Source organism: Pangasianodon hypophthalmus, chromosome 13 (genome assembly GCF_027358585.1).
Source record: "Pangasianodon hypophthalmus isolate fPanHyp1 chromosome 13, fPanHyp1.pri, whole genome shotgun sequence".
Lineage (NCBI taxonomy): Eukaryota > Metazoa > Chordata > Actinopteri > Siluriformes > Pangasiidae > Pangasianodon > Pangasianodon hypophthalmus.
Genome location: NC_069722.1, coordinates 23,091,301 through 23,116,716, shown reverse-complemented (window position 1 = coordinate 23,116,716; position 25,416 = coordinate 23,091,301). Strand labels below are relative to the sequence as shown.

Genomic DNA, 25,416 nt, shown 5'->3' with positions numbered 1-25,416 from the left:
GGATGTGCTGTTTTAGGAAAATAATCACACCTGTGAGACCTATTGTTGTATTATGATCATCTTGTGTGTGTAATCTATGTATTATGTAGTACTTTACTAATGTGTGTGTACTATTTGTGTATTATTTTATTAAATTATATTTTTTATTTGACCCGAAAGGTCACAAAACCGGTTTTTATATTATTTAATTATTTCTTTCTTTCTCCTTCGAACTTATGCGGCTGATCTTGCAGCAGTAAGCAGCAGGTAGGCGCTGTTCGGGACCCTGTTGCTTGGGTGTGTATAGCTGGCATTGTTTTATTTCCCACCCGTATTCCAACCCAATCCCTCCTCCTGAAGGCGGTTTATACCAACAAGCCGCACGCTGATTGGTCAGATTTGTGCCTCTCGCGGGATTTTAGCCAATCCAAGGACGCCATTCGGGAGGTGTCGGAATATGGATGGGAACAAAATAACGCGTCTGGTTCCGCTAAGAGAAGAAGACATTTTGTGGAAAGACAGCGTAGAGAGGATACACACATACACACGGCGGTTTTTTTTTAGGATTAAACATTTTCCGGTTGTTTGGACGGTTTAATACATTTCATTAAGAGTATTTTTTTTAATTGAAGCCCTTAGTTTCAACAGATTTAACGCTAGCGAGCTAGTTTCGTCGGATTGGCTTTGCCAATAAGATTCATCGATTAGCTTAGCTTTAGCATACTCGCCTCCGCATTGCTGGGCTAGCAAGCACAAAGCTAAGCTAAGCTAGCACAGACACCGCATTTAGCTAACCGGCTAAATCTCTTCTTTTTTTCCAACCACAGAGACAGAATGGCGTTGAAACGAATTCACAAGGTAACTTGTTTTATTTTATTTATTTCTATTTTAGCTAATGTGAACCACTAGTGACCGATTGGTGACATTGTCTGCGTTAGCTAGCTAACAAACCTACTTCACTCTCTAGTGTTAGCTGTTTAGCTTAACCTGACTAGCCTGTGGTGTCTTAGCTAGCATGTTAGCTAGCAGTCAGTAAGATTACAATTTATATCTAACATTTTTACAGTACTTTATTCAACATCATTTCAATATGATTTAGGTTTAAATCTAAACATAATCTAATAAAACCTAGCTACCTTTTAGCAGTTTTCACAGTGAACTGCTTTATTATTAGCTAGGGTTTATTAGCTGCTTTCCAAACCAATGGATTATGTTGTATTTTTAAATTTTTTATTTTTATTTTCTATCATGTATGTGTGTGTATATATGTATGTATGTGTGTGTGTGCTTTTTTAAAAAAAAAATTCATTAAATTAAAAAACAACATATTTAAGAATATAACTAGATTAAATATATATATATATAAAGTTAAATTATGTTTAATTTAATTTTTAGTGATTTAATTAAATGTTTTACTTATGTTTTATTACATTTTTTTAAATTAATCATTTGTATATACTTTTTAAAAATTCATTAAATTAAAAATTAAGTAAATTTTTTACTTATGTTTTTTATTACGTTTTTCAAATGAATCATTTTTTAGAATTATTGTTACAAAAATTTAATTAACAAAAACGTTTTTTTTTTTTTTTTTTTTTTTTTTTTACATTTTAATATTAATTAAAATTCATATTTATAACATATATTTTTAATTATGGTTGCCAGAGCAGTGGATTATGTTGTGTTGTTTTTATTTTATTTATTTATTTATTTATTTTTGTTTTTATTTTAAAATTTGGGAAAGATTTTATAAGGAATGAAATAAATTTCGAGTATTTTAGAGGTGGAGCTTGCGAAATAAAATAAATAAAATGATTTTTTTTTGCAAAGCTGGTTGTACTGTAGTGATCAATATCAGTTAAAAATTTTTTAATACTTTTATACAGACTTTTCAGTTCATATTCTTTAATAAATTACTGAATATAATATAAATAGTAAATAAAATAATTTTTAAAATAAAAAGATGGAGAACTTAAAAGATCATAAGAACAAAAAAAAGTTTTTTTTTTTTTTTTTAATGAAAGTACATCAACCTTAAAGATAATATTAAAATATTATTTAAAGGTTAGTGTATAAAATGTCTGAGTGTTTCTCACGTTTAAATTATAATATTATATTATTCATATCAGCTAGGAAGCAGGAAATTAGACAATAATTAGCACTTGTTAGGTTTCTAGTTGTATTCATTGTTAGAACAGCCTCCATATTGCACTTTAAGGTTCTTGGATCTAAAAATTAATCTAAAATTAGATGTGAAAGATTTGAGAAGACTCTGTTTAAAATAACGATGCTCTCTTAGGAGTTAAAAAAAAAAATCCGTGATCATGTTGCGACGACGATCCAAAGTAACGATGGAGCAGAAGATAAATGAATGTCCTAAAGCTCGTAACTCCGACTAGAAGAAACCAGTGAAATCGAACACGACGTCACGCTGTCAACATTTAATAAAAATATCACTTCACTACTTTATAGTAGTATTTGTTTTAGATGAATCAGCATAGACACCTTATTTGTGTGAGTTAAATCTCTAACGTTGACCATAAAGTTCAGTTTCGAGAGCTTAAATCTATCATAAACTCAAGATCACAACCGGTTTGTTGATTACGAGATTAATCAACTAGTTTATCGAGCTGTTTAAGAGTAAATGCAAATCTTATAAGAAACAAATTAAACTGAGAATAAAATCTAAAAATACAGAAACCTTGACTATCAGCCGATACCGATATACATTCTGATGATATTTTCTTTAAAAACTAGTTTTCTTCGTCACAGTTAAACACTTTTCACTCACAAATCACTTACGTTATAAATATAATGGTGTAAGAAGTGTAATATGATACAATATAATAAAGTGTAAATATTTTTAAAAAAAAAAAAATCCTAACAAAAAGACGAAAGTCATCTTTTTATGTGTGAACATTCCCACTTCCACTTCCAGTCTTCGCCGTTTGTTACCGGATCCAGTATCTGATATTTTTTCTCTCTGATATCTGAGTTAGCGCAAATTTTTTTCATTTTGAGTTAGCGTGAATCTCGCGTCTCAGGTAGCACCGTTTACGTTCCGCAGTACAGCGCAGCAGCAACGGCTGATTTATTTATTTATTTATTTGTTTGTTTGTTTATTTGTTTATGTCTTACGATAAAGTGTTGGGTTAATGTTATGTTTGTTTCTATAGCTAGGCGATTATTGGATCTCCGAGAAGGACGTAAGTTTCATTGAATTGTACAATAATAAGGAACTTTAGTTTATTTTCATCTTAGACTCATGATCAGCATGGTTGAGCGCTCGACTCTGATTGGTCAGGAGGTGTGCGTTATTTTCGTATAACATCCCGGCTCGGGAAGTAGTTCCCACTGTAACACGAACAATAGATTAATATTAATATGCTCTTTCTAATCTGTTATTGTTTCCATAGTAACAGCTCACACATAGGGATTTTTCGACATAAACGAAGACTAATAATAAACAGATTTTCTTAAAAAAAAAACAAAAAAAAACGTGTTTTAGTGAAGTAAAACCTAGTGACTTTTTTTTTTTTGTAAGGAGCCATTTATTTAACATTTATGGACGGAGTCTCGGTTGTAAGAGATTTTTAACCGTCACGGTGCTTTTCGAAGTTCATCAGCACAGGAAAGTCTTACGGACAGAGGAGTTTACGCTTTCTGTTTTTTGATAAAATGACAAGCTGAGTTTTTAGAGAGAGAGAGAGAGGCTGGTGAGGGAACGACTGTTTATCGCAGCTATAACGTAGGTGAGAACTCGGCTCTCGGACGTCGCAGAAAGTTAACTCGAGGTATGATCCGTTAAAATGTGCGACGTTTTTGTAGATTAATAAATGAAACATTGTAATCGTTGGCAGATCGCTGTGGTATAAGCGGAATAACACGCTCGACTGTGCTACAGTTCCTCCAGCGTGTGTTATTTTCATATAACAGCGTGATCTGTTGCGTGTTGTTCGTTACATAATACGCTTTTGTGAGATCATCACAAGAATGTCAGTGTTTTTCTTTTCTCCATCTTACACACAATTTCCTCTTTAGTTTTAGTCTTTTATTTTACAAATATCGCTCAAACCCTATGAACGCAGATACTATTTTTTTGTTTGTTTGTTTGTTTGTTTGTTTGCTATCCTGACACTCTGTGCTAGCGTGAGAGTTCAGCAAGAAAACTGCAAATTTCTTTTAGCGGCTACTTAAAAGTAGCGGCTAGTTCCTCGACAGCTCCGAGTGAGCCTGACGCAGTGGAACAACAGAAGTCCAGAACATTTTCCTGAAAGTTTGAATGAATATGGATTTACAAGCTTAATAGTAAATAATGAAGAGTAACCAGAACGCCAAGAAAACTCATAATGTCCATTTGGGGTCCTTTGGCCAAGAAGTTTCTGAACCCCTGGTTTAATTTATCCTCCTTGGCTCCATATCAAATCATTTTTAGTAAACATTATAACACTGTTTATATATATATATATATATATATATATATATATATATATATATATATATATATATATATATATATATACACATATATAAAATTAATCAGCTGTTTGACCTGGTCTAGGTTTTCTTCAAAGTTGAACATGTTGGATGTATTTCTATAATAATACCAGTCTGGGGGAGCGTAGATTCCCCCACACGACAATAAATCAGTGAATAAATAAATAAACGCAAACTTTTTTGTCACTAAGCTCCTTATTTTTGCCTTCCGAAGTGCCGACTGGACCGTTTCCTCCTCTCCGTACCCCATCCGAAATACGCATGCTTAAAAATAGCCTCTGTCTCTGTTAACGCTGTCCTATATTCCCGAGCTGTTTCAGGGTCAGTCTTAGGAATATTGTGCTAAACTCTTGTAAAGGAAAACTCTTTCAGTGGATCTTAGACAGTGGCACTTATTATATGTACATTTTTCCATCAACATCTGGAGGGCGTATTTACTTTTAACGTTGCGTCTCGACTATTTCCTTTCATCGACTATAAAGCAGTGTTTGAATATTCCGCCGTTTATTTCCCTAATTTAAAACAATTGCTTGATAATATGAGATAAAATATTAATACAGTGAGCTCTATGAACAGACATTTATAGAAAAAATTAGTCATGTTGCACGTGAAATAATTTTGTCTGATTGATTAATACAGCTTGAGAATGTGATTTTATTTAATAACAACAACAGTTAATGGAGGTGTACAGATTTCTACTGATCGCTAAGAGCCAGTATTTAAATTTTTATAGTCTTGCTTTAGCTTTTTTATATTATGTGCGTAACATGATTTTGCAATTATAAAGCTTGCATGTACATAAAAAAACAATTTACATAAATGCACGTACTTGCAGACATGCGCAAATAGAGCAATTTTTTTTTCCAACCATAAATAAAAGCACAAGCCAATCAGCGTGTGAATCTGGAATGATTGACGAGTTGCTCAGGCGTTTTGATCTTTCCAGTACTAACCAACACCCTGGAAGCCCCGCCCCCTTCTCCCCAATCTGACATTAATCTCATGACTTTATTGTCTTGCTTTGAAAGATGCGCTGACAGGGAGTCCTCGCTTTCTGTCACGTTAAACGGTGAATGTCTTGCGTTCTTTAATGCGAGCTACAGTCGGTCAACGTATGTTTGACTTGCCTAACATTTGACAAGTGTATATAGTGCACTATTTATTAGAGATGCTGCTGAAGAGAAGGTGCTGCTCTGTGATTTTATTTCCATCCAGATCGACCATGACCATGTTTTTCTCAAGTCCTCCTCTGAGAAAAGTTATTCTGATTCGCCAAACTCGTTTTAATCCCATCCGGATACATTTTCATGATTTTCTATGCAGATGGCACCTCATGTGGGGGAAAAAAAAAAAGTTGTTTGACTGCTGCTGCTCATCGTATTTATTCTCATAGCACGCATCGGTGACCCTCTCCCAGATATTATACGCTTCCCCACTACTCTACTCCAGTGTCTCCTCGACCACTTGAACATCCAGATTACTAGAAAATACAATGTCCTGGAGACTCGCTCGTCCTGTGATCGTTTTATTCCTGCCCAGAAGCGAGAGTTTTCTCGCTAAGAGAAAAGACGTGTTCAAAAGTTACTACAGACGTCCCGCTGACGAACTAATCCGATTCAAATAGGGTCAATGACGCAACGTGGTGTTTATCACGACGTCTTCACAGTGCAAGAATCGTAACCAGCTTTCAATATTTTTTCTGCTGTATCGATGTAACGCGCATCCAACACATTACGTATATATCTGGCCACACCCCTTTCTTTTCCAGTCTCAGCGTCACAGGTAATACTAGTGTCAGTTTGTGATGGTTAGGGGGCGAGGTAGGACCGTGGCACGTTATACACAATCTCACAAGCCTTCTAGTGTTTACATTTTATCCGCCACCTCGCAGTCCGCTAGTTGCCGACCCCTACGCTAAGCGCTAAAGAAATGAAATATAAATACACAGGCACAGATGGCTTTGTGATATTGTGTATATCGAATTTGATTTATTGACCTGTGTCTGTTGTTGATACGATTTAGTTTGGTGAGTGTTAACCTTATATCTTGAAAGTAATTACACACACAGACAATTATACACATAATTACACATACTTATACACATACACACACACCATGGGTTTATGATAACGGACACAGACGAGTTGTCCTCGTTTGTCACACACACACACACACACACACACACACACACTGTTGCCATACTCATTGGTAGGATTTCTTCTTTTCAGTGTTATTTTCAGAGGAAATTAATGTTTTCTTTTGTGTTTAAACCAAATCAACCACACAGTCGCATCCTCTTCCTGCACTTTTCTTCTCTCACACATCACAACAGAGCAGGGTCTCGTCACCTTCTGCGTGCTTTCTCAGAAACGATTGCGGTAGCTTCTGGGAATTGCCGATCACATCTACATGCTCACACACAGGTCTGCACGGTAGCACCCTGCTCGTAATTGCGTCTCAGAAGCAATTAACTCTTAACAAGCGCATGCCAGTAGAGGAGTGCTCGCGGTTTAACGTAGTAACGCGTCGGAAACGTGCGAAATCTCAGTTTTGGACCGTTCATAAATTCAGAAGCCTTGTTCGTAAAACCACTTATCGTATTTGCAGTATTTCGTATAAGGACCCTGCTCGAACCTGCTACATTTGGACAAGTGCGTTACTCAAATTCTCAATTTTGATTGGTCAGAAGGTGTTGATTTATTTTCCTAAAACAGCACGACTTGAAATGTTTTGTCACTCATTTATGGTATAAAATGTATGTAAAGTCCGTTAGTGTTGCATCTAATCTCTTATCTCTTTTCTCTATCTTCTTCTCTGTGTTGTGTGTGTCTGTGTTGTGTGTGTGTGTGTGTGTGTGTGTGTGTGTGTAGGAGCTGACCGATCTGGGTCGGGATCCTCCAGCACAGTGTTCTGCAGGGCCGGTGGGTGATGACTGTGAGTTCCACTTCCTTCATTTTAACTCTACTGACGCCGATCTACCTCGAGATCACGTTTCTAAAAAGCGCATACGGGCACCAGTCAGGTTCTGAAATGACCCGATTCGCCCGTTCTGGTCCAGATGTGATAAATACTACAGATGTGACACAATTGTCAAACGTCTGGAAAGAACAAATGTAACTGTGCTGCTGTGAGCGATACAACTGTCACTGTGTTAAATCCTGTGTTAAATATATGATCTCTATCTCAATAAGAATGAATAGTCTTTATAATGGTACTAATACTGTGTGTGTGTGTGTGTGTGTGTGTGTGTGTGTGTGTTTTTCAGTGTTTCATTGGCAAGCCACAATTATGGGACCTGTAAGTATGCAAATCAGCCACCTCCCCCTTTAATGCAAATTCTTTCTCATTTACATACGTGAATGAGTACAAGTGTGTGTGTGTGTGTGTGTGTTTGGCAGAACGACAGTCCATACCAGGGAGGCGTGTTTTTCTTGACCATTCATTTCCCTACAGATTACCCATTCAAACCGCCTAAGGTACGTCGTCAACATGCACAGTTTTGTTTGCTGCGATTAACCTCCATGTCTTTTCTATTGTTATTTATATTCAGAAATTCTCAGACGTCACTCTTCATAAGCCTTTTATTTAAACGGCAGTGACTCCAAGCATACACTACGTTCAGACTGAAAGCCAACAAGCTGCTAATGTCTCAAATCCAGTTTTTTTCCTTTTTTTTTTTTTTTTTAAAGACTGCACCAAAAAAAGGTAGAAAAAATGTAACACTTCGATAATAATGATAATGATAATAGTAAGAATTTTTAATCTAGACCTGAGATCACTTTACAAGCAGCTTATGAGAATGTTCTAAAATAATTAAGGATCAAATTAACATACTGAAATATCAGAGAAACATTGAGATCTCATTTTTTCAGCTTTAAGTAAAGTTGTGTGTAAATGTTTGTGTAAGCCAAACCAGATGTTTTCTGAAAAAGCTGAATTTTTTTTAGTTTTTTTTTTTTTTATGCCTATATGAGAATGCTGATAGCTCGACCCCAGAGTGACACCAAACAACTGCTATGGGAACTTTCGTTTTGTGATTTCTAGTCTAGTGGTAAACCTCCCATCACTACCTGTCCACTAAAACCAGACTAGCGGTCTCTGAGATGTTTTTCTGACAGAATGGAATTGTGGGGGGGAGTCCGTCACCCAGGCTGAGTTCACGTCACAGTCATCGATTTGCATCTATGGCCAGCATCCAAGTAGACAGATATGCCAGGAACAGAAGATGGTTTCTCTTTTTTTTTTTTAAATTGCTGGGGTTGCTCTTTGACGATGGCTGATCAGTTATTTTAAAGTTAGAGCCACGAACACTGTCACTTTCCAAAATGACTCACAGTTCAGCTGAATGTGTCTATATGAAATGAACAATAAAGCAGAGTTTATGGCTTTTTTTTTTTTCTTTTTTCCTCTTCCCTGATTTCTGCCTGTATTGAAGGTCATGTGATCTGCTCTCCATGTCGTCCCTGCAGGTTGCATTCACCACAAGAATTTATCACCCAAATATTAACAGTAATGGCAGCATCTGTTTGGATATTCTAAGATCGCAGTGGTCACCAGCATTAACTATTTCTAAAGGTGAGGAGAGTAACATGTGACACAACACGGCTTTGCTGAATATAGAATTATTCGTGTACTTGACTGTGTTTGTTTTGAGTCACGTTTCAGTTCTGTTACAATAAATGAATTTGTTTACATGGGAGGAAGAATGATGTCCTGTTTGTTTGTTTTTTTCTTCTTCCACATGGTGCAGTTCTCTTGTCCATCTGCTCTCTGTTATGTGATCCGAACCCAGACGACCCGCTAGTGCCAGAGATAGCACGCATATATAAAACAGACAATGAAAAGTAAGTATCTGAATATAACGATCCTACAGCAGTGTTATTAGCACTTTTTAAATTTTCCATTTAACAAAATATTGATGCAGTGATATTCTGTCGATCTCAAGCATCATGATGCTGCGCTTAAAAACACTTCATTCTCTGTGTGCTAGATGTGCAGGGTTTATTGTTAGGCAGTATTACACACTTTTAAACCTCGGTCCTGTTGAATTCTCAGTTCTGATTGGTCAGAAGGTTAGTTAATCTGCTCCGACAGTACGGTTTACATTAACGCACTCGTTCTAACACGTCGTCGTTTCTGTAGTAACAATTTACACAACGAGTTGTACGCTGGACGCTGCACATACTTGAAGTCTAATAATAAACGGATTAGAAATCTGCTGTTTGGCAATGTATTAACACAGACATTGTGAAGCTTTCTGTTTATTTAATGTTGATGGAAGGAGTCTCCAGTGTCAGCACTTTGAGGTTTTTTTTTTTTTTTGCAGTGAGAAAGTCTTCAGGACAGATTCATGAGGGAACGACTGTTTATTACAGTGTGAACTGTGAATTATTACAGTGTGTCATTGTCAATTTTTAAAAAAAAAAAAAAAACAATCATTGGCAAATTGCTGTGTTGTAAGAGAAATAAAACAAATCAGGACATGCTGATATAGGAAACTAATCAACTTTTGGATAACAGTAACTTTGCGTTATGGCGTAAAGTGTGTGTTAAAATCCCATCCAGTGTTTTAAGTCTTTTATCTTGGTATCAGATTGGTAGATGTCGAGTTACTGGCTTTTTTTTTTTTTTTGGTAATTTTGGGCTTGTGTACATTTTGTGTCCGATAACGACGTTCCTCACATCTTGTATGATAAGAAGATATTTGGTTTTCAGCTCAGAACGAGGGTTTCAAAAGATTTGTTTGTATGAATTGGTGGCCAGTGACGTTCCATCCAATAAATATTCATCTAACGTTTTTGTTCGTCCTGCAAATTTATGCCCCAGCGAATTTTTTTTTCCAACCCGACAAATATTTTTGCATTGAAAGGTTTTTTGCTTGCTGTTCTAGATAGCAGCAAGCAATACAGTAGCAGTTAGTCAGCTGGACATACGACGTAGATGAACCATAACATTAACTCTTAGACATAAAATGATTTTCTCCAGTTCTTGTAAGACCTGTGGGTACACCACCACCGAAGCTCTCCATGATCGGTCTACATCTCTTATTTATCAAGCATGTGCTGCGTATCGTAACAGAATTCATCACAGTAATAATTTTTGGAGAGGGTTTTAACATTATGCGCTTTAAACAGGACAGCTCGTGATCACTTTTGCTTTTAAGACGTGATCATGAGGATGGATGAGTGCAAATGAGAAATGTCCGTGCGCCGCTCGGGTAGATGGAGTTTGGTGGCTGCAGTATTAAATAGCGCCGTGCCTTTATCGCAGTTTGTTGACCTTGATGATTTTGCAGTGTGTGTTGGCTGCAGCGCAGTTTGGCAGGATCTGTGCTAACCCAGCATGTGACATTAAAAAACATTATATTAGCCAGTCTGTGTGCCAGTTCTAATCTCTCTCTCCCTCTCTCTCTCTCTCTTTTTTTCTGTCTTCCTCTTTCTCTCTCGCCCTCTCTCCTCTTGCAGGTACAACAGAATAGCTCGGGAATGGACCCAAAAGTACGCCATGTGATACCCGAACAAACATCGCCCCAACAAATCTGCATTATAGCTGGAAGAACGTTCTACAACTGGCTCTCCTTTTTTTTTCTTTTTTTTTTTTTCTCCTCCCCTCTCCCCTTTCAGCGAATTGGCACTTCCCTCTGTCTCTCAGAACAAATTATTTTTCATCCACTTGTTTCGTGCCCCTTTTCAAATTCCCTGCAAACATGTCACTTTTTATTCCCCATTTAAAAAAAAAAAATATCCAGGCTGAACTCTGAAGCATGTGTCAAGGACTCCAGCCACAGATTTAAAGAAAGCAAATAAAGAGCGCTTTATTAACTCACGCCACACGTTGGAGGTGCTATTGAGAAGAAATAAAGACATAAATCCATAAAAACAATGGTCCTTCATGAGCGGTCTGTTGCGTTGGCCTTCACATTTTTATAAGCTTTTACGATAGCGAAAACAGTCTGTGAAATACGAGTATATAATTAGTCCAGATACGATTACATGAACAGTTAAGATGAATATGAAACCTACTTCCTGCATGTTAACTGCGATTTGGCGGTCTGCTGAAAACGCCGCCAGTGTAAAACGCGTGTCCACCTGTACGAGGAGTCCGAGGACTTGATTTTGTTACTCCTGTATTTTTGATTTTGTCGTTTTTAGACAGAGCTATTAGTTCATCTCTCTTCCAACTACACTGTTCGCTTGTTGCACTGATTTCAAAGCTCTCGATGGACGACCGGTCAACTAATAGCTCTACTAGCTGTCCATTTTTGGTTTCTCAATAAAGTTGGTCAAATGTATCAGCCGGTTACGGTGTGTGCTGCATGTCTTACATTTTTATAAATACTCCTTTAACACATACTTGAGGCAGAAAGTTTCAGAAAGTAGAAATCAATTTAATTCAGAGCATCCTAATTTAATTTATTTACATTTTTACGTTATTTTAATTAAGGGGAAGTAACGGTGGGAGAATTGTTCTGCCGCATTGACGTTAAAAAATATTTGTCACACACTTCAGGTCGTGCTGTTTTAGGAAAGTAATCTCTGCCAGGGCGGATGATTCAGACAGATGAGAAGGCTGTCTGAATTGTGGTGTGTTATACACACAGTAATTTGCCAGTGAATTTATTAATGAATGATGTCATCCTGATCATAGTTACATTTAAGGTTGTGGAACGTCGGCGAAACAAATTTCTGTTCTCACTTACGTCATAGCAGCTATAAACAGTTGTTCCCTCACCAGCCTTTTTTTCTTCTCTCTTGAAATTAATAAGACAAAAACTCAGCTTATCATGTTACCAAGAACCAAGAGCTCCTCCGTCCTGTCCAAGACTCTCTCGTGGCAGAAAACTTACCCCGTGTTACAAAGCGCCAGCACTGGAGACTCCGTCGGTAACTATTCATGTGAAAGAAATATTTCCATTCACTGGTCTCCACTAGTTTATATGTTTCTGATCTGTTTCCGTTTCAGTGAGTTGGCCTTGTGCATATAACGGGCACGTTATTACATCATAAAATATAACAGCCAATCAGGTTTATGAGAGAAAGGGCTGGAGCATGTTCAGAGAAATTTTTTTCCCTCTAACTTTTAGGTAGTTTGAAAGCAGTAGAATTTAATCCTAAAATGCTTTAATAGCACAGTGATTGAATTCAACTGGCTCATTTGTAGTAAAAAAAAAATTAAAAAAAAAAAAAAAGTGTTTCTCTCTCTCTCTCTCTCCATATATGTAGGGGATAGTGAGTACGCAAATACTTAATTGTAAGAACATAAAACAAAGATGGGATTACAGTGAAAAAAATGTATTTCATGAAATAACTTTCAACTGTCAAAATATTTTAAAGTAAGTTCGATCACTTTTCCTGCAGAGCGTTTCTCTACACACAGGATATACGACACAGGATGTGCTCATCATTTCACATGTGTTTTGCTCCTTTATATTATCCTTTGTTAAAAAAAAAAAAAAAAAAGTGCAATACTTAAAGGTGTGAGCTTAGGCCGAAAAACAAAAGTAAGCTGCATTTAGAGGAATAAGAAATGTCCCACTTCTTATCGTTACCGTGATGAAAAGTTGATTTGTATGGCACATTTCATACACATAGACGTGGATTAAATCAGGATACAACATATAAAAGAGAAATATAAGCATGATGTAAGTAATGCATCATTGATGACAATGATGGATGTGGAAGTGAGACAAAATTAACAAAATTAGAGAAATGAAATCATTTCTTTAGGTCAGGAATTGCAGGGGAGCGTCGCACCTGTTACATTGCTGCTACAGTTATAGACCTATAGTTACAGAAATAAGGAAAAAAACACTTGAGGAGGTGCTTTTATAATAAAATAACGATAAAAGATGTGATGGTGTGATGTGGCCTTGACATGAAACGGGAAGTGTTTTCCTCCTCTTATACCACAGCAACAATTACAATTCTTACTTAGTAAAGAAGGACATTTCATACGTTTTATCCATTTATAGTTATAATTAATGTTGTGGAACATTAAGATTGTGAAAGGTCATGCATCAGCTTCCTGCTTTCTTTTCTCTCTCTCTCTTGTAGTTAATAAGACTAAACAATGTAGCTTGTCACATCACTGAAGCACAAAGTCAGCCATCTTGAAGACTAAAGGATTTACTTTACATCAAAGCACTGCTGATACTTCTCTTCGGGCCACATCACACCACCGCATCGTTGATTATTTTCTGCCGTGGGAAAGGCTTCAGGGCGTTTTGCGGTTTCTCTGTAACACGACAAGCTGTATTTTTTTCATTATTAAGTTCAAGAGAGAGAAAAAGGTTGAGAGAGAGGCTGGACAGGTAATGACTATTTATAACCAGACTTGTTTATATCTACAAACAGATAAAAAAATATGATCTGTTATTCTTTAATACATTTTTTTTAAATGATTATTGGCAGATTGCTGTAGTGTAAGATGAATAAAAAAAAATGTCAGGATGTGCTGTTATAGGAAAATAATCAACGATGCAGTGTGTGATGCTAACCGACCATACGAAGGTTTGGACGAAATGAATGAAGACATTTAGAGATTATTATTTGAACAAATAGGGTATAAGAAAGTAATCATAATAATAATGATAATAATACTTTTAATTTTTAAAAATCTTGCTCACCCAGAGGTGTATTTGCAACACCATGTTTTATATTAAGATCTTGCTGGTTAATTAGGAAGTTTTTCAAGCTTACAACTTGGGATAATTAAGTAATAATTATAACAACATTACTAGTAGTAGTTGATGATAAAATAAAGGTGTTTTATAAAAATAAAGGAGCAATACAGTCAGAGATTTCCTGTTTATACATCCTGGACCCCACTTTGAGAAATTTGTGCTACAGTATTTCTTCTGTGGGATCGGACAAGACGGGCTAGCCTTCGTTCCCGACGCACGTCAGTGAGCCTTGGGCGCTCATGACTCTGTCTCCAGATCACCGGTTGTCCTTCGTTGGACCACTTTTGGTAGGTACTGACCACTGCATACCCGGGAACACCCTACAAGACCTGCTGTTTTAGAGACGCTCTGGCCATCCCACTTCAGCCCTTGTTCAAGTCACAATCCTTTCACTTGCCCATTTTTCCTGCTTCCAACACATCAACTTCGAGAACACACTGTTCACTTGCTGCCTAATATATCCCACCCCTTGACAGGTACCCATGTAACGACATAATCCATGTTATTCACTTCACCTGTCCGTGGGTTTAATGTTATGATGTTATGGCTGATCAGTGTGCAGTACTGGATACAGGACACTGTATGTAAACTGAGTTGTAATTGCGGGTAACGTCCGCCAGGGGGCGTGGCTGGAATGGGATGTTCTACGTCACGGGAATTTCCAGCAAGGAAGTCAACTTTCTATACAAACACATCGATTTTGGCATAAACCGCTTATCAATGAAACTATATCGTCCTTGTCTATCGACATTTATCGGCTTTTTTTATTCCTGAATGCTCTGGGTTTCTTCTGTAAAGAAGTCGTTTTGTAATATTTCATGAGAACAGCAGCGTGAGAGAGAGAGAGAGAGAGAGAGAGAGAGAGAGAGAGAGGCTTGTCTCTATCAACAACACGTTTAGAGGTTTAACATGGCGCAGTAAACTGATTTTTAAACACTTTTAGGACGCACAGCATCCAAATTCATGTTCTTTCTGCATTCTGGACTGTTCTTCGTAAAGGTAAGAGCTTTCTAATCTTTTCCAAACTCTTCTGTCTGCTCTTCTTAACGTGTTTTGTTGTTCCTCTCTTATTTTGTTGCTCTTTGTAACATGTTTTAATCTAACTTCCTACTTGTGACCACTCAGTGTAGCTTTTTAGCTTTAGCATTAGCGTTAGCTTTCAGCTAACAGGTATTAGCTTTTAGCCACCACCTTCCTGACTGTAAAGAGTTTATAGTGTCAGAGAGTTTAGCAGAATGAGCACATGAACACCTCCGAGTCGCTTAGCACTGAAGCTGAAGCTGAACCTGAGGGACAGGACAGGACAGGCGGTTAGGGCAAGGGCTGTATCCCAAATAACACTCTCATAGACGTGTAGTGCAGTCCACAGGCTGGCTTTCAGGATGCAGGGTGTAAGGTGTAGAAAGTATTATCCCTAGATAATACCCCTAGATAGTTACCCCTAGATAAGGTGTACAAGCCATTCTTTCACACTATGTAGTGCACTATATTAATAATAAAGATCAGATCAGGATTTCTGGGGGCTCATCTATCAAAGTACACGACATCAAGCATGCAAGATGGTTCTGCACTCTTCCCTCTCTGTCCTGTCCTGTCTTCCACTCTCCTCTCTCTGTCCTGTCCTGTCTTCCACTCTCCTATCTGTTTTACATTCTCCTCTCTCTGTCTTACATTCTCCTTTCTCTATCCTGTCTTGTCTTACACTCTCCTCGTTTTGAAGTCATTTTGTAATATTTCTGTCTTGTCCTGTCTTAGACTCTCCTCTCTCTGTCCTGTCTTACACTCTCCTCTCTCTGTCTTAGACTCTCCTCTCTCTGTCTTAGACTCTCCTCTCTCTGTCTTAGACTCTCCTCTCTCTGTCTTACACTCTCCTCTCTCTGTCCTGTCTTCCACTCTCCTCTCTCTGTCTTACACTCTCCTTTCTCTGTCTTCCACTCTCCTCTCTCTGTCCTGTTTTACACTCTCCTCTCTCTGTCCTGTCTTCCACTCTCCTCTCTCTGTCCTGTCTTACACTCTCCTCTCTCTGTCTTACACTCTCCTTTCTCTGTCTTCCACTCTCCTCTCTCTGTCCTGTCTTACACTCTCCTCTCTCTGTCTTAGACTCTCTTCTCTCTGTCTTAGACTCTCCTCTCTCTGTCCTGTCTTCCACTCTCCTCTCTCTGTCTTAGACTCTCCTTTCTCTGTCTTAGACTCTCCTCTCTCTGTCCTGTCTTACACTCTTCTCTCTCTGTCCTGTCTTAGACTCTCCTCTCTCTGTCCTGTCTTCCACTCTCCTCTCTCTGTCCTGTCTTCCACTCTCCTCTCTCTGTCTTAGACTCTCCTTTCTCTGTCTTACACTCTCCTCTCTCTGTCCTGTCTTACACTCTTCTCTCTCTGTCCTGTCTTAGATTCTCCTCTCTATGTCCTGTCTTCCACTCTCCTCTCTCTGTCCTGTCTTACACTCTCCTCTCTCTGTCTTACACTCTCCTCTCCTGTCTTACACTCTCTTGTCCTGTCCTACACTCTCCTGTCCTTTCCTACACTCTCCTCTTCCGTCGTGTCTTACTCTCTCCTCTCTCTGTCCTAAACTCTCCTGTCCTTTCCTGCACTCTCCTCTCCTGTCCTACCCTCTCCTCTCTCTGTCACACACTCTTCTGTCTCTGTCTTAAACTCTCCTGTCTCTGTCCTACACTATCCTGTCATTTCCTACACCCTCCTGATTCCCACATGGCTCACTTGCTATCATGAGGGCACTACAAAGGGTGCCTAAGCCAATATTCCCTAACCTACACTACATGGCTGAAAGTTTCTGGACACCTGACCATCACAGCCATATGTACTTCTTTCCCAAACAAAGCAAGCTCCATGAAGACATGGGTGGTGTGTGAAGGTTGGAGTGAAAGAACACCTTTGGGATGAACTGGAACACCGACTGAACCCCAGACCTCCTCACCCAACATCAGCGCCTGATCTCACTAACGCTCTTGTAGCTGAATGAACACAAATCCCCACAGCCACGCTCCAACATCTAGTGGAAAGCCTTCCCAGAAGAGTGGAGCTTATTATAACAGCAAACACAGGGGGAATAAATGTGGAATGAGATGTTCAACAAGCACATATGGGTGTGATGGTCAGGTGTCCGTGTGTGTAGTGTACAGTGCTCTCTTGTTGGTCATTCTGTGCACTCTGTAGTATACAGCCAATGTTTTTCTTTTCTTCACCGTGCAGGAACCATGACTGAAGAGGACACGTATCTTCCAGTGCACCAGGAGGTGGGTAAAGAAACCCTATGAATCAAAAACCCTATGAATCTGCATTATTATATTATCATAGACATATCCTGAGTTATGATATACAACAATTTTCGTATTGTGGACCCATTTTAGAAGGAGCCATATTTGAGGAAAGCAGTCCCATAATTCTCTTCAGCAGTCGTGAATATGAAAGTAGAAGACAAGATTACAGAATAAACCTTGATAAAAGCACTGTGATTAAAAAAGGAGTATTGAAATCACCAAAATGTCGGTTCCTGTTTCATCACCGATCGTGCAGCCTTAGAAAATCGTTCCGCTCATTATGCATGAATCTTTAAGAGGTTTATCAACTGTGCAGCACCTAAAGAACTCGATGATGAGAATAATATTCTCATCACACAGGAAGTGTCTCTTAGAAAGCTGCAGAGTCGTATGTTTTCCTGTATTCTGCGGTCGATGCTGCTTTCTTTCAGTGTGAGATCAACCGCGAGTCGAAGCTCCGGGTCCTGGTGCACAGAGGCGCTCTTTCTGACGACTCAGTGACCCGGGTCTCACAGGACAGCCGCCGAAACATCGTCTAATCAGAAATATTTCGAGTGTTATATCATTCAGAGACAGGAAAAATGTTTTGATCAGCCCGATTTAATAAAAAAAAAGAGCAGTAAATCAGAAATTCACTAAAAGATTTGGCCCTTTAGGAGTGCCTATCAAATAAAAAATAAAAATAACGCTAGTGGATGTTTCAGGGATGGTACAAGCTAAATAAAAATGTAAGCCTTTTTGACTTAATAGAAATTATATTAAAGGAAACATAATAAAGATATGTCTATTAAATAAAATTAAAAAAAAAAAAAATTGATTTCAGAACAGAAATAATATGGCTCCTCTAAGAGACATGACATATTTAATATACGTTATTAAAGTTTTTTTTTTTTTTTTTTTTTTAATAATACAAGCTCGTCACATTTATCAAGCATTTTTAAGCCTTTTTTAAATTTATATGTATTTAATTTTTTTTTATTAAAATTTTTTAAAAACATAAATAATAATAATAACCAGTAAAAAATAAGCTAAAATATGAAAAACATGAAAACAGTAAAACAAAATTACGTCAAATCAAAGAGTAAAGTGCGACATTAATAATAAACAATTCCGCTACATTCAATAAGTGAATGATTTATTATTTTAAATTGGAATTTGTACAGTGCTTGGGTGATATGATGATAACATATCAATATTTTGATATTATAAGTTATAATAAATAATGATAGTTGATTTTCTTGAGTGTATCATGTATATTTCTACAACATTAAGAAACTGGTAGCTGATTAGATATAAATTAAAATCTATTTTTATTTTGCCAATTTGACGCTTCTTTTTCTTCTGTTTTACATTTTTTTAGCAAACCTGCTCAGAACTAAATATTAAAATGTCTGCTCTGAAGTTCTGTATGACTGACGTGATTTTTTTCTTTTCTGTTCAGTACTTTGACTTTGATCCCCCATGGATGCCGATTGACCCGGGTTTTGCTACTATGCCGCAATCGAACCCACATCCTATCGGTAAGAGCGTGATGATCAGATACTCTGGAACGGGGGTCTGTTTTTATTCTATACCAAGCTAGCAGCCACCTGGAATACTATAGCAACCACATAGCAACAAGCTAGCAGCCACCTGGAATACTATAGCAACCACATAGCAACAAGCTAGCAACCACCTGGAATACCATAGTAGCCACATAGCAACAAGCTAGCAACCACCTGGAATACCATAGTAACCACATAGCAACAAGCTAGGAGCCACCTGGAATACCATAATAACCACATAGCAAGAAGCCAGAACCACCTGGAATACAATAGTAACCACATAGCAACAAGCTAGGAACCACCTCGAATACCATAGTAACCACATAGCAGCAAGCTAGCATCCACCTGGAATACAATAGTAACCACATAGCAACAAGCTAGGAACCACCACGAATACCATAGTAACCACATAGCAACAAGCTAGGAACCACCTGGAATACCATAGTAACCACATAGCAACAAGCTAGGAACCACCTCGAATACCATAGTAACCACATAGCAACAAGCTAGGAACCACCACGAATACCATAGTAACCACATAGCAGCAAGCTAGGAACCACCTGGAATACCATAGTAACCACATAGCAACAAGCTAGGAACCACCTCGAATACCATAGTAACCACATAGCAACAAGCTAGGAACCACCTGGAATACAACAGCCATCTCCAATCTAATAGCAGCCATCTAGAAACACCATAGCAACCACCTGGGATACCACAGACAGCACCCTGATAACCACCCTGAACCCCACAGCAACTACCTAGCAACCTAATTACAGCCATCTAACGACACCGTAGGAAGATCTCAATAATAAATATAAGTTATGATCATGGTGAGTAAATTAAAAACCACAGAGCCTCTGGATATGCTTTATGGAGCGCGTAGCCATGCGTTTGTAGTATTGGACATTTAGTGCAGTACAGAGGGTGCAGATGCCGTGGTTTTATACCCCATATATCCCATGTGACATATTATCCCATGTACACATGCACCCTTTGTACCGTGTGTAGCATAAATGTACAGGAACTAAGGAGCTGAACCACAAACTCCTTGCTCCAGATTAAATGATTCCCAAATGACTCCCTTTCTCCAGATTAAATGAATCCCAAATGACTCACTCGCTCCAGATTAAACAATTCCCAAATGACTCTCTTGCTCCAGATTAAATGAATCCCAAATGACTCTCTTGGCTCCAGATTAAATGAATCCCAAATGACTCCCTTACTCCAGATTAAATGAATCCCAAATGACTCCCTTGCTCCAGATTAAATGAATCCCAAATGACTCCCTTGCTCCAGATTAAATGAATCCCAAATGACTCCCTTGCTCCAGATTAAATGAATCCCAAATGACTCCCTTGCTCCAGATTAAATGAATCCCAAATGACTCCCTCGCTCCAGATTAAACGATTCCCAAATGACTCCCTTGCTCCAGATTAAACGATTCCCAAATGACTCCCTCGCTCCAGATTAAACAATTCCCAAATGACTCCCTAGCTACAGTAGTAAATAGTTCATTATTATTATTATTATTATTTTATGCTATGTATATATGTCTTTTATGCTTATGATGGCTAATGCACATCTGGATTTATCATGTAGATATCTCACTGTTTAGAAACAAGCAAGAGAGAGTTATGTCACTAGAAGTCAAAGTAGAGTCAGAAGAAAGCTGCTAGTCCTGTGTAAAGACAGATTATTGCATTGTACGTATTGTTTGCAATAACCGTCAGCTTATTACGAGTGTGTAATATGATTTAATGTAAGCTTACTCAGCAGTTACTCAATATTTACTCTGGCAGCTTTCCTTTAATGAACACACACACGTAAGCTGCCGAACGCTTGCTGATGTTGCTCGCAGAGCGTGCCGTGGTTGTTTACACGAGCTGATTTTTAGTGGAAAATTTCACTGAGCATGCTCAACGAATTTTATCAATAACTAATTCATTTATTCTCAGGAGGTGGTAAACACTTATACAGCGTGGACATAAAGGAAATTAAAATCTAAACATTGGTAACTATACGTCAAGTTTCATGATAAGTAAGGAATAAACCACTCTGTGTCATGCTGGAATAGGATAATAATTAACGACAATGTGGTGTGACTCTGACCAACCTGAAGTTCATTATTTTCCAAAAAAAGCTTGTTTTGATAATAATAAAATGTTTAGTAATTACAGAATGACACATCATACTCTTTATCCATTTATAGTTACATTTAATGAAAGGAGACATTTATTTATATTTATGGAAGGAGTCTCCAGTGTCAGTCCTTTGTAACAGTCAGAGGTAAAGCAGTAACTTTCAGTTATACGTCAGTGATATCGGGAACTAGCTTGTTTCACGGACGTTCCACAACATTAAACGTAAATATAAATGGATAAAAAGTATGAAGTGTTGTTCTTTAATTAATACAGAAAAATCTGTTGGCATTAGTGTTAGCAATTCACTGCGATATAAGGGGAATAAAACACTTTAGGGCGTGCTAAATAAAAATCAGCTTCAGGGTGGTGACAGTTACTCCGCATGTCACGCCATACTGTTGTTGATTATTTTCCTATGACAGCGCACCCTGTTCTGTTTTATTCCTTACACAACAGTAAAAGTTTCAGTTAAGGTTTCTACAGAACGTGCTCAACTCACTCAGCTGCCATTGCTAGCATAACTCAGCGCTAGTATAACTGCTCGTCTATCAGGCATGCTGAAATGTCGGTTTCGGTTTGGCTATGGTTTGGTTATTTCCACCTTCCATGGCAACGGGATTTTTTGTTTACCAGTGAGAGTGAAATGTGTGATTTCATTTTTATGTCTTGACTGCGAGGTAGTACAAGTGCTGGAGAGTGGATTTGCACGTCTAACGTAAAAATATTAACAATTATGCTTAATACAAACGAATGCAAATGTAGTAAAATTGTTCGACATCGAGCCCAGAGAGACATTTAGTCTTTGGCCAAACAAGGAAGTAAACGAATGATAAACAAACATTTAGTTTTCACATCCTTCGAAGGGAGCTGTCGATTCGAACAAAACTTTGTAACTGATGAGGAATCCTTAGGTGCCTTCGTGTTTCAGTACCTTTAGCTCGCTGCTACTCGCTATTACGCTCTCGTTTATTGATTTACCTGAGAATGGATCCCGGATGTTCATTGAATTGCATAGCAAGTTATTTTTAGTGACTTGCAACATAGAGGCTAGTAACATAGCTATTTAATCTCTCAGCTTGCGTTACAATAAGAGAGCCATTTCTGGATATTTTACGAATTTACGTTAGATACAAAACAAACAGTGTACAATTTGTAAACATTTTAGCTATCTAGCTAGCTTGTGCTAGCTGGCTCTCACTAGCTGGCGAGCTCTGTTAAATTTCTACATTTGTTTTCAAGAATGAATAAGAAAATGCAAACCATGAGGCAAAAGTACATGCTCTGAGCACACTATCTTCACAACAGACTAATATTTGTTCACAGACCTCAAGATGTCACATTTAATAAAAAAAACAAATAAAAATCAAGAATTCATTCCCCCCCAGTTCTACCCATTGAAGGAAAAGATGTCAGATGAAAAATTTGCCACAAATATATTGTAACAGATATTTTTACATTTAGCAAACTATTGTTTAGTTGTATTTTTACAGTGAAAGAACTGAGTTAGTACGTTAAGAGGGAAAAAAAAAACCAACAACTTTTCACGTTACTGACAAACCGCAAAGCACAAATTCCTCTATTCTGAAGACTGATACAAAGCCCTGGCACTGGAGACTCCTTCCTAAATGTGTCCTTACATCAACACTTATGTTTTATGTGTTATTTCTTTCGAGAAGCCCTGGTCTGGTAAAATAACAGTTTATGTAATTCTTAAGGGCAGTCACCTTTCGAATGAGACAGCCAGAAATGCTGTCTATCTAGGTATCTAATTTCCGATTGGAGCTCAGATATAGAGCTACAGTGACATATTTTGACACTTGAGTCTGATTTATGAAGATTTCGCACACCGAGTACATGTTGTACTCTCATCATGGACACTTCATACGAAGTGGACTTTGTCCTTTTACACCTGGCTCTCGGTAACGGCTGTGTGTTGACACCTGCTCTGGCTCACCTGTGAACCTTGTTAAAAGCTTTAATGATAACTGAAAAATGAAACCTTTGTCAGGTTATCGTTCTAACAAACTCCTGATGCAATAATAACGATAGCTGATTCTACCTTTTTTCATTCTGACACCATATGAGGCAGATTTTCATATATAATTTACATGTGATTTGATTTATGAATCATATAACCCAGACAAGGACTACAGTTTAGAGCTTTAGAGCTTGTTCGATGTAATGTGACATGAACAGTACTGCAAATAGAGTTGGATTTTAATGTGACTGTATTTGCTTGCTAGAAATCAACTCAACAAATTTGAACAGACGTGAAAATGCGCTCCTTTACATCTTAATGACTAATTATTTCATCTTTGAATATTTAATATTGAATTCTCGATTCTGATTTGTCGGAAGGTGTTGATTAAGTTTCTGTATGAGCACCTCTGTCAGCACTTTTGGCTGTAATTCAAATCACAGGTTTCTATTAATCCAGTGTTTGTAATATGTTATTTTTTCTATAGACTCTTTCGGGGAGCAGACGTTTATTTAACATTTATGGCAGAAGTCAAGGTTGTCAGGGTTTCCGACATGGGAAAGTCTTCTGGACAGAAGAACTTATTTTGTGAATGTGTCGCAGCATTAAATAGTTGATTTTTTTCAAAACTTCTTGCTAGTACAAATAACCTGGAAATATATGTACAGCTTTAAAAAAAAAAAAAATGATTTAAGCCGTGGTCTGATATCGGCGAGAGCCCAGCGCAGCCAGATAATTCTCATGTGAGCAAATAAAAAGAAAATCATTTCCCTGACAAGAAACATCGTAATCCAGAATAAACACTTGCCCAGTTTTGACAGATTGTGCCTAACGCACCTTTAAACGTAACTATAGACAGATAATATTATAAGAGATATAATAAAACACTTCAGCAGATTCTTTGTGGTGGTAACAGTAACTCTGCTTCTCTCTGCCACATCACATCCTCCTGTCGTTGATTAGTTTTCTACAACAGCAGACCTTGTTGTGTTTTATTCCTTACTTACTGTGCTATGTAAGCTCTTCACACGTAGTTTGCTTGTTATGTTTTTTATGTCATTGTGTCTTTTCATTTGGTTTGGTTGCATTCACATCATAACGTTTTTCAGGCACATCGAAAATGCAAACGTGGGTGTTCTTTGACTGGGCAGGAATTTGGTGGAACGCTTTGATGGACACGTTTGTTGTGTTTGTGTCTGAATTGCATTGTATTTGCATTACATTTCGCAAGCCTGACTCTCTCTTCGATGTAACGTGTAACTTGCACATTTAGGTGTCTCACACATGCACACACAGACACACACAATGTGAAGAGTGTTGAGGAAACGCAGGGCTGCTTCTATTTTCTCTCCGCTCCTTTCACTTCTCTGTTTGATGTGAGAGACGGTTGAAAACACCGAACCACGCCTGGTGTATACCATGTAGAGCACACATTAAAGCTACATGCTCACATAAATTCAGATCTGACGATTTGAACATCATCAAGGCAGACTCTTCTCGTAAATAATTTGGTGACTTGTGTAACACGATCTTCGCATCGCGGAGACCAGGGAGAGGCCAGTTTGTCATCACCGCCTGAGCAGCGGAAGTTCTCCTGTGACCTCTGCTTTGTTTTAAACATAACCTGTGTTGCATCATCATTGCGGGAAGTGTGTGTGTGTGTGTGTGTGTGTGTGTGTGTGTGTGTGTGTGTGTGTGTGTGTGTGTGGGGACGCAGTGAAGCTCGATTGGCGCAGGTTCACCGCCCGAGTGGAGAGGATGTGGTCAGAACCGAGTCACTGTTCAACACAGGAAGAGGAGGCCGAGGCTTATACAGCTACATGAACGCACATTAGCAGCGGGAGCGCCGAGACTTTCTTAGATAAAAGCTCAAGCTAGGTCACATGAGCATGTGCGCAAGGGCTTAGGGATGAAAATTGATGCACACTCAAGCCTGCTGACTGCTAAATAAACATTTCCGTACAAAATACTGCACCATATCAACAATTAGAATTTTTCTTTGTTAAATAAGAATGGGTTTTTTAATGATTTTTTTTATCAGCCTTATTATTTAGAGAGTCCTCCATAAAAGTCTCAGTCAGCCTTGTGATTGCGAAGTAAATCTTATCTTGAGCGTGAACCAAGATTAGCTCCGCCCACTTTACATCAAATTTGGGGAAATATGTATGCAAACACTTTCAGTTTTGTTATGTAATATTATTTAATGAATATGAACATATCCATAAGCATAAAAAGCACAAATGATAAGATATATATAAATACAAACACACAAATAAATCACATAATAAATCAAATAAATTGTGCAAATTGCACCTGG

General features: G+C 37.9%; 2 protein-coding genes across 2 annotated transcripts in view; both read left to right on the top strand.

The window, feature by feature from the left end:
* The first annotated feature begins 458 nt into the window (after positions 1 to 458).
* Positions 459 to 11,249, top strand: ube2d2l (ubiquitin-conjugating enzyme E2D 2 (UBC4/5 homolog, yeast), like). The gene is made up of 7 exons (XM_026947104.3): positions 459 to 837; positions 7,347 to 7,410; positions 7,742 to 7,773; positions 7,875 to 7,952; positions 8,946 to 9,051; positions 9,227 to 9,320; positions 10,941 to 11,249. The coding sequence occupies exons 1-7, from the start codon at positions 814 to 816 to the stop codon at positions 10,984 to 10,986; spliced, it is 444 nt and encodes a 147-aa protein (XP_026802905.1). The 5' UTR covers positions 459 to 813; the 3' UTR covers positions 10,987 to 11,249.
* A 3,464-nt stretch (positions 11,250 to 14,713) lies between these two features.
* The window catches only part of nfkb1 (nuclear factor of kappa light polypeptide gene enhancer in B-cells 1), a 35,872-nt gene continuing 25,169 nt past the window's right edge, over positions 14,714 to 25,416 (top strand). Inside the window, exons 1-3 of the mRNA XM_026947061.3 lie at positions 14,714 to 15,157; positions 17,366 to 17,409; positions 18,875 to 18,953. Coding sequence (XP_026802862.1) covers positions 17,371 to 17,409; positions 18,875 to 18,953 — 118 coding nt within the window. The 5' untranslated portion in view covers positions 14,714 to 15,157; positions 17,366 to 17,370. The remainder of the gene's footprint in view (positions 15,158 to 17,365; positions 17,410 to 18,874; positions 18,954 to 25,416) is intronic.

Coding starts and splice junctions, on each gene's coding strand:
- ube2d2l (XM_026947104.3), top strand. CDS start 814: ATGGCGTTGAAACGAATTCACAAG. Junction 838..7,346: donor CGTTGAAACGAATTCACAAG/GTAACTTGTTTT, acceptor GTGTGTGTGTAG/GAGCTGACCGATCTGGGTCG. Junction 9,052..9,226: donor AGCATTAACTATTTCTAAAG/GTGAGGAGAGTA, acceptor CACATGGTGCAG/TTCTCTTGTCCATCTGCTCT.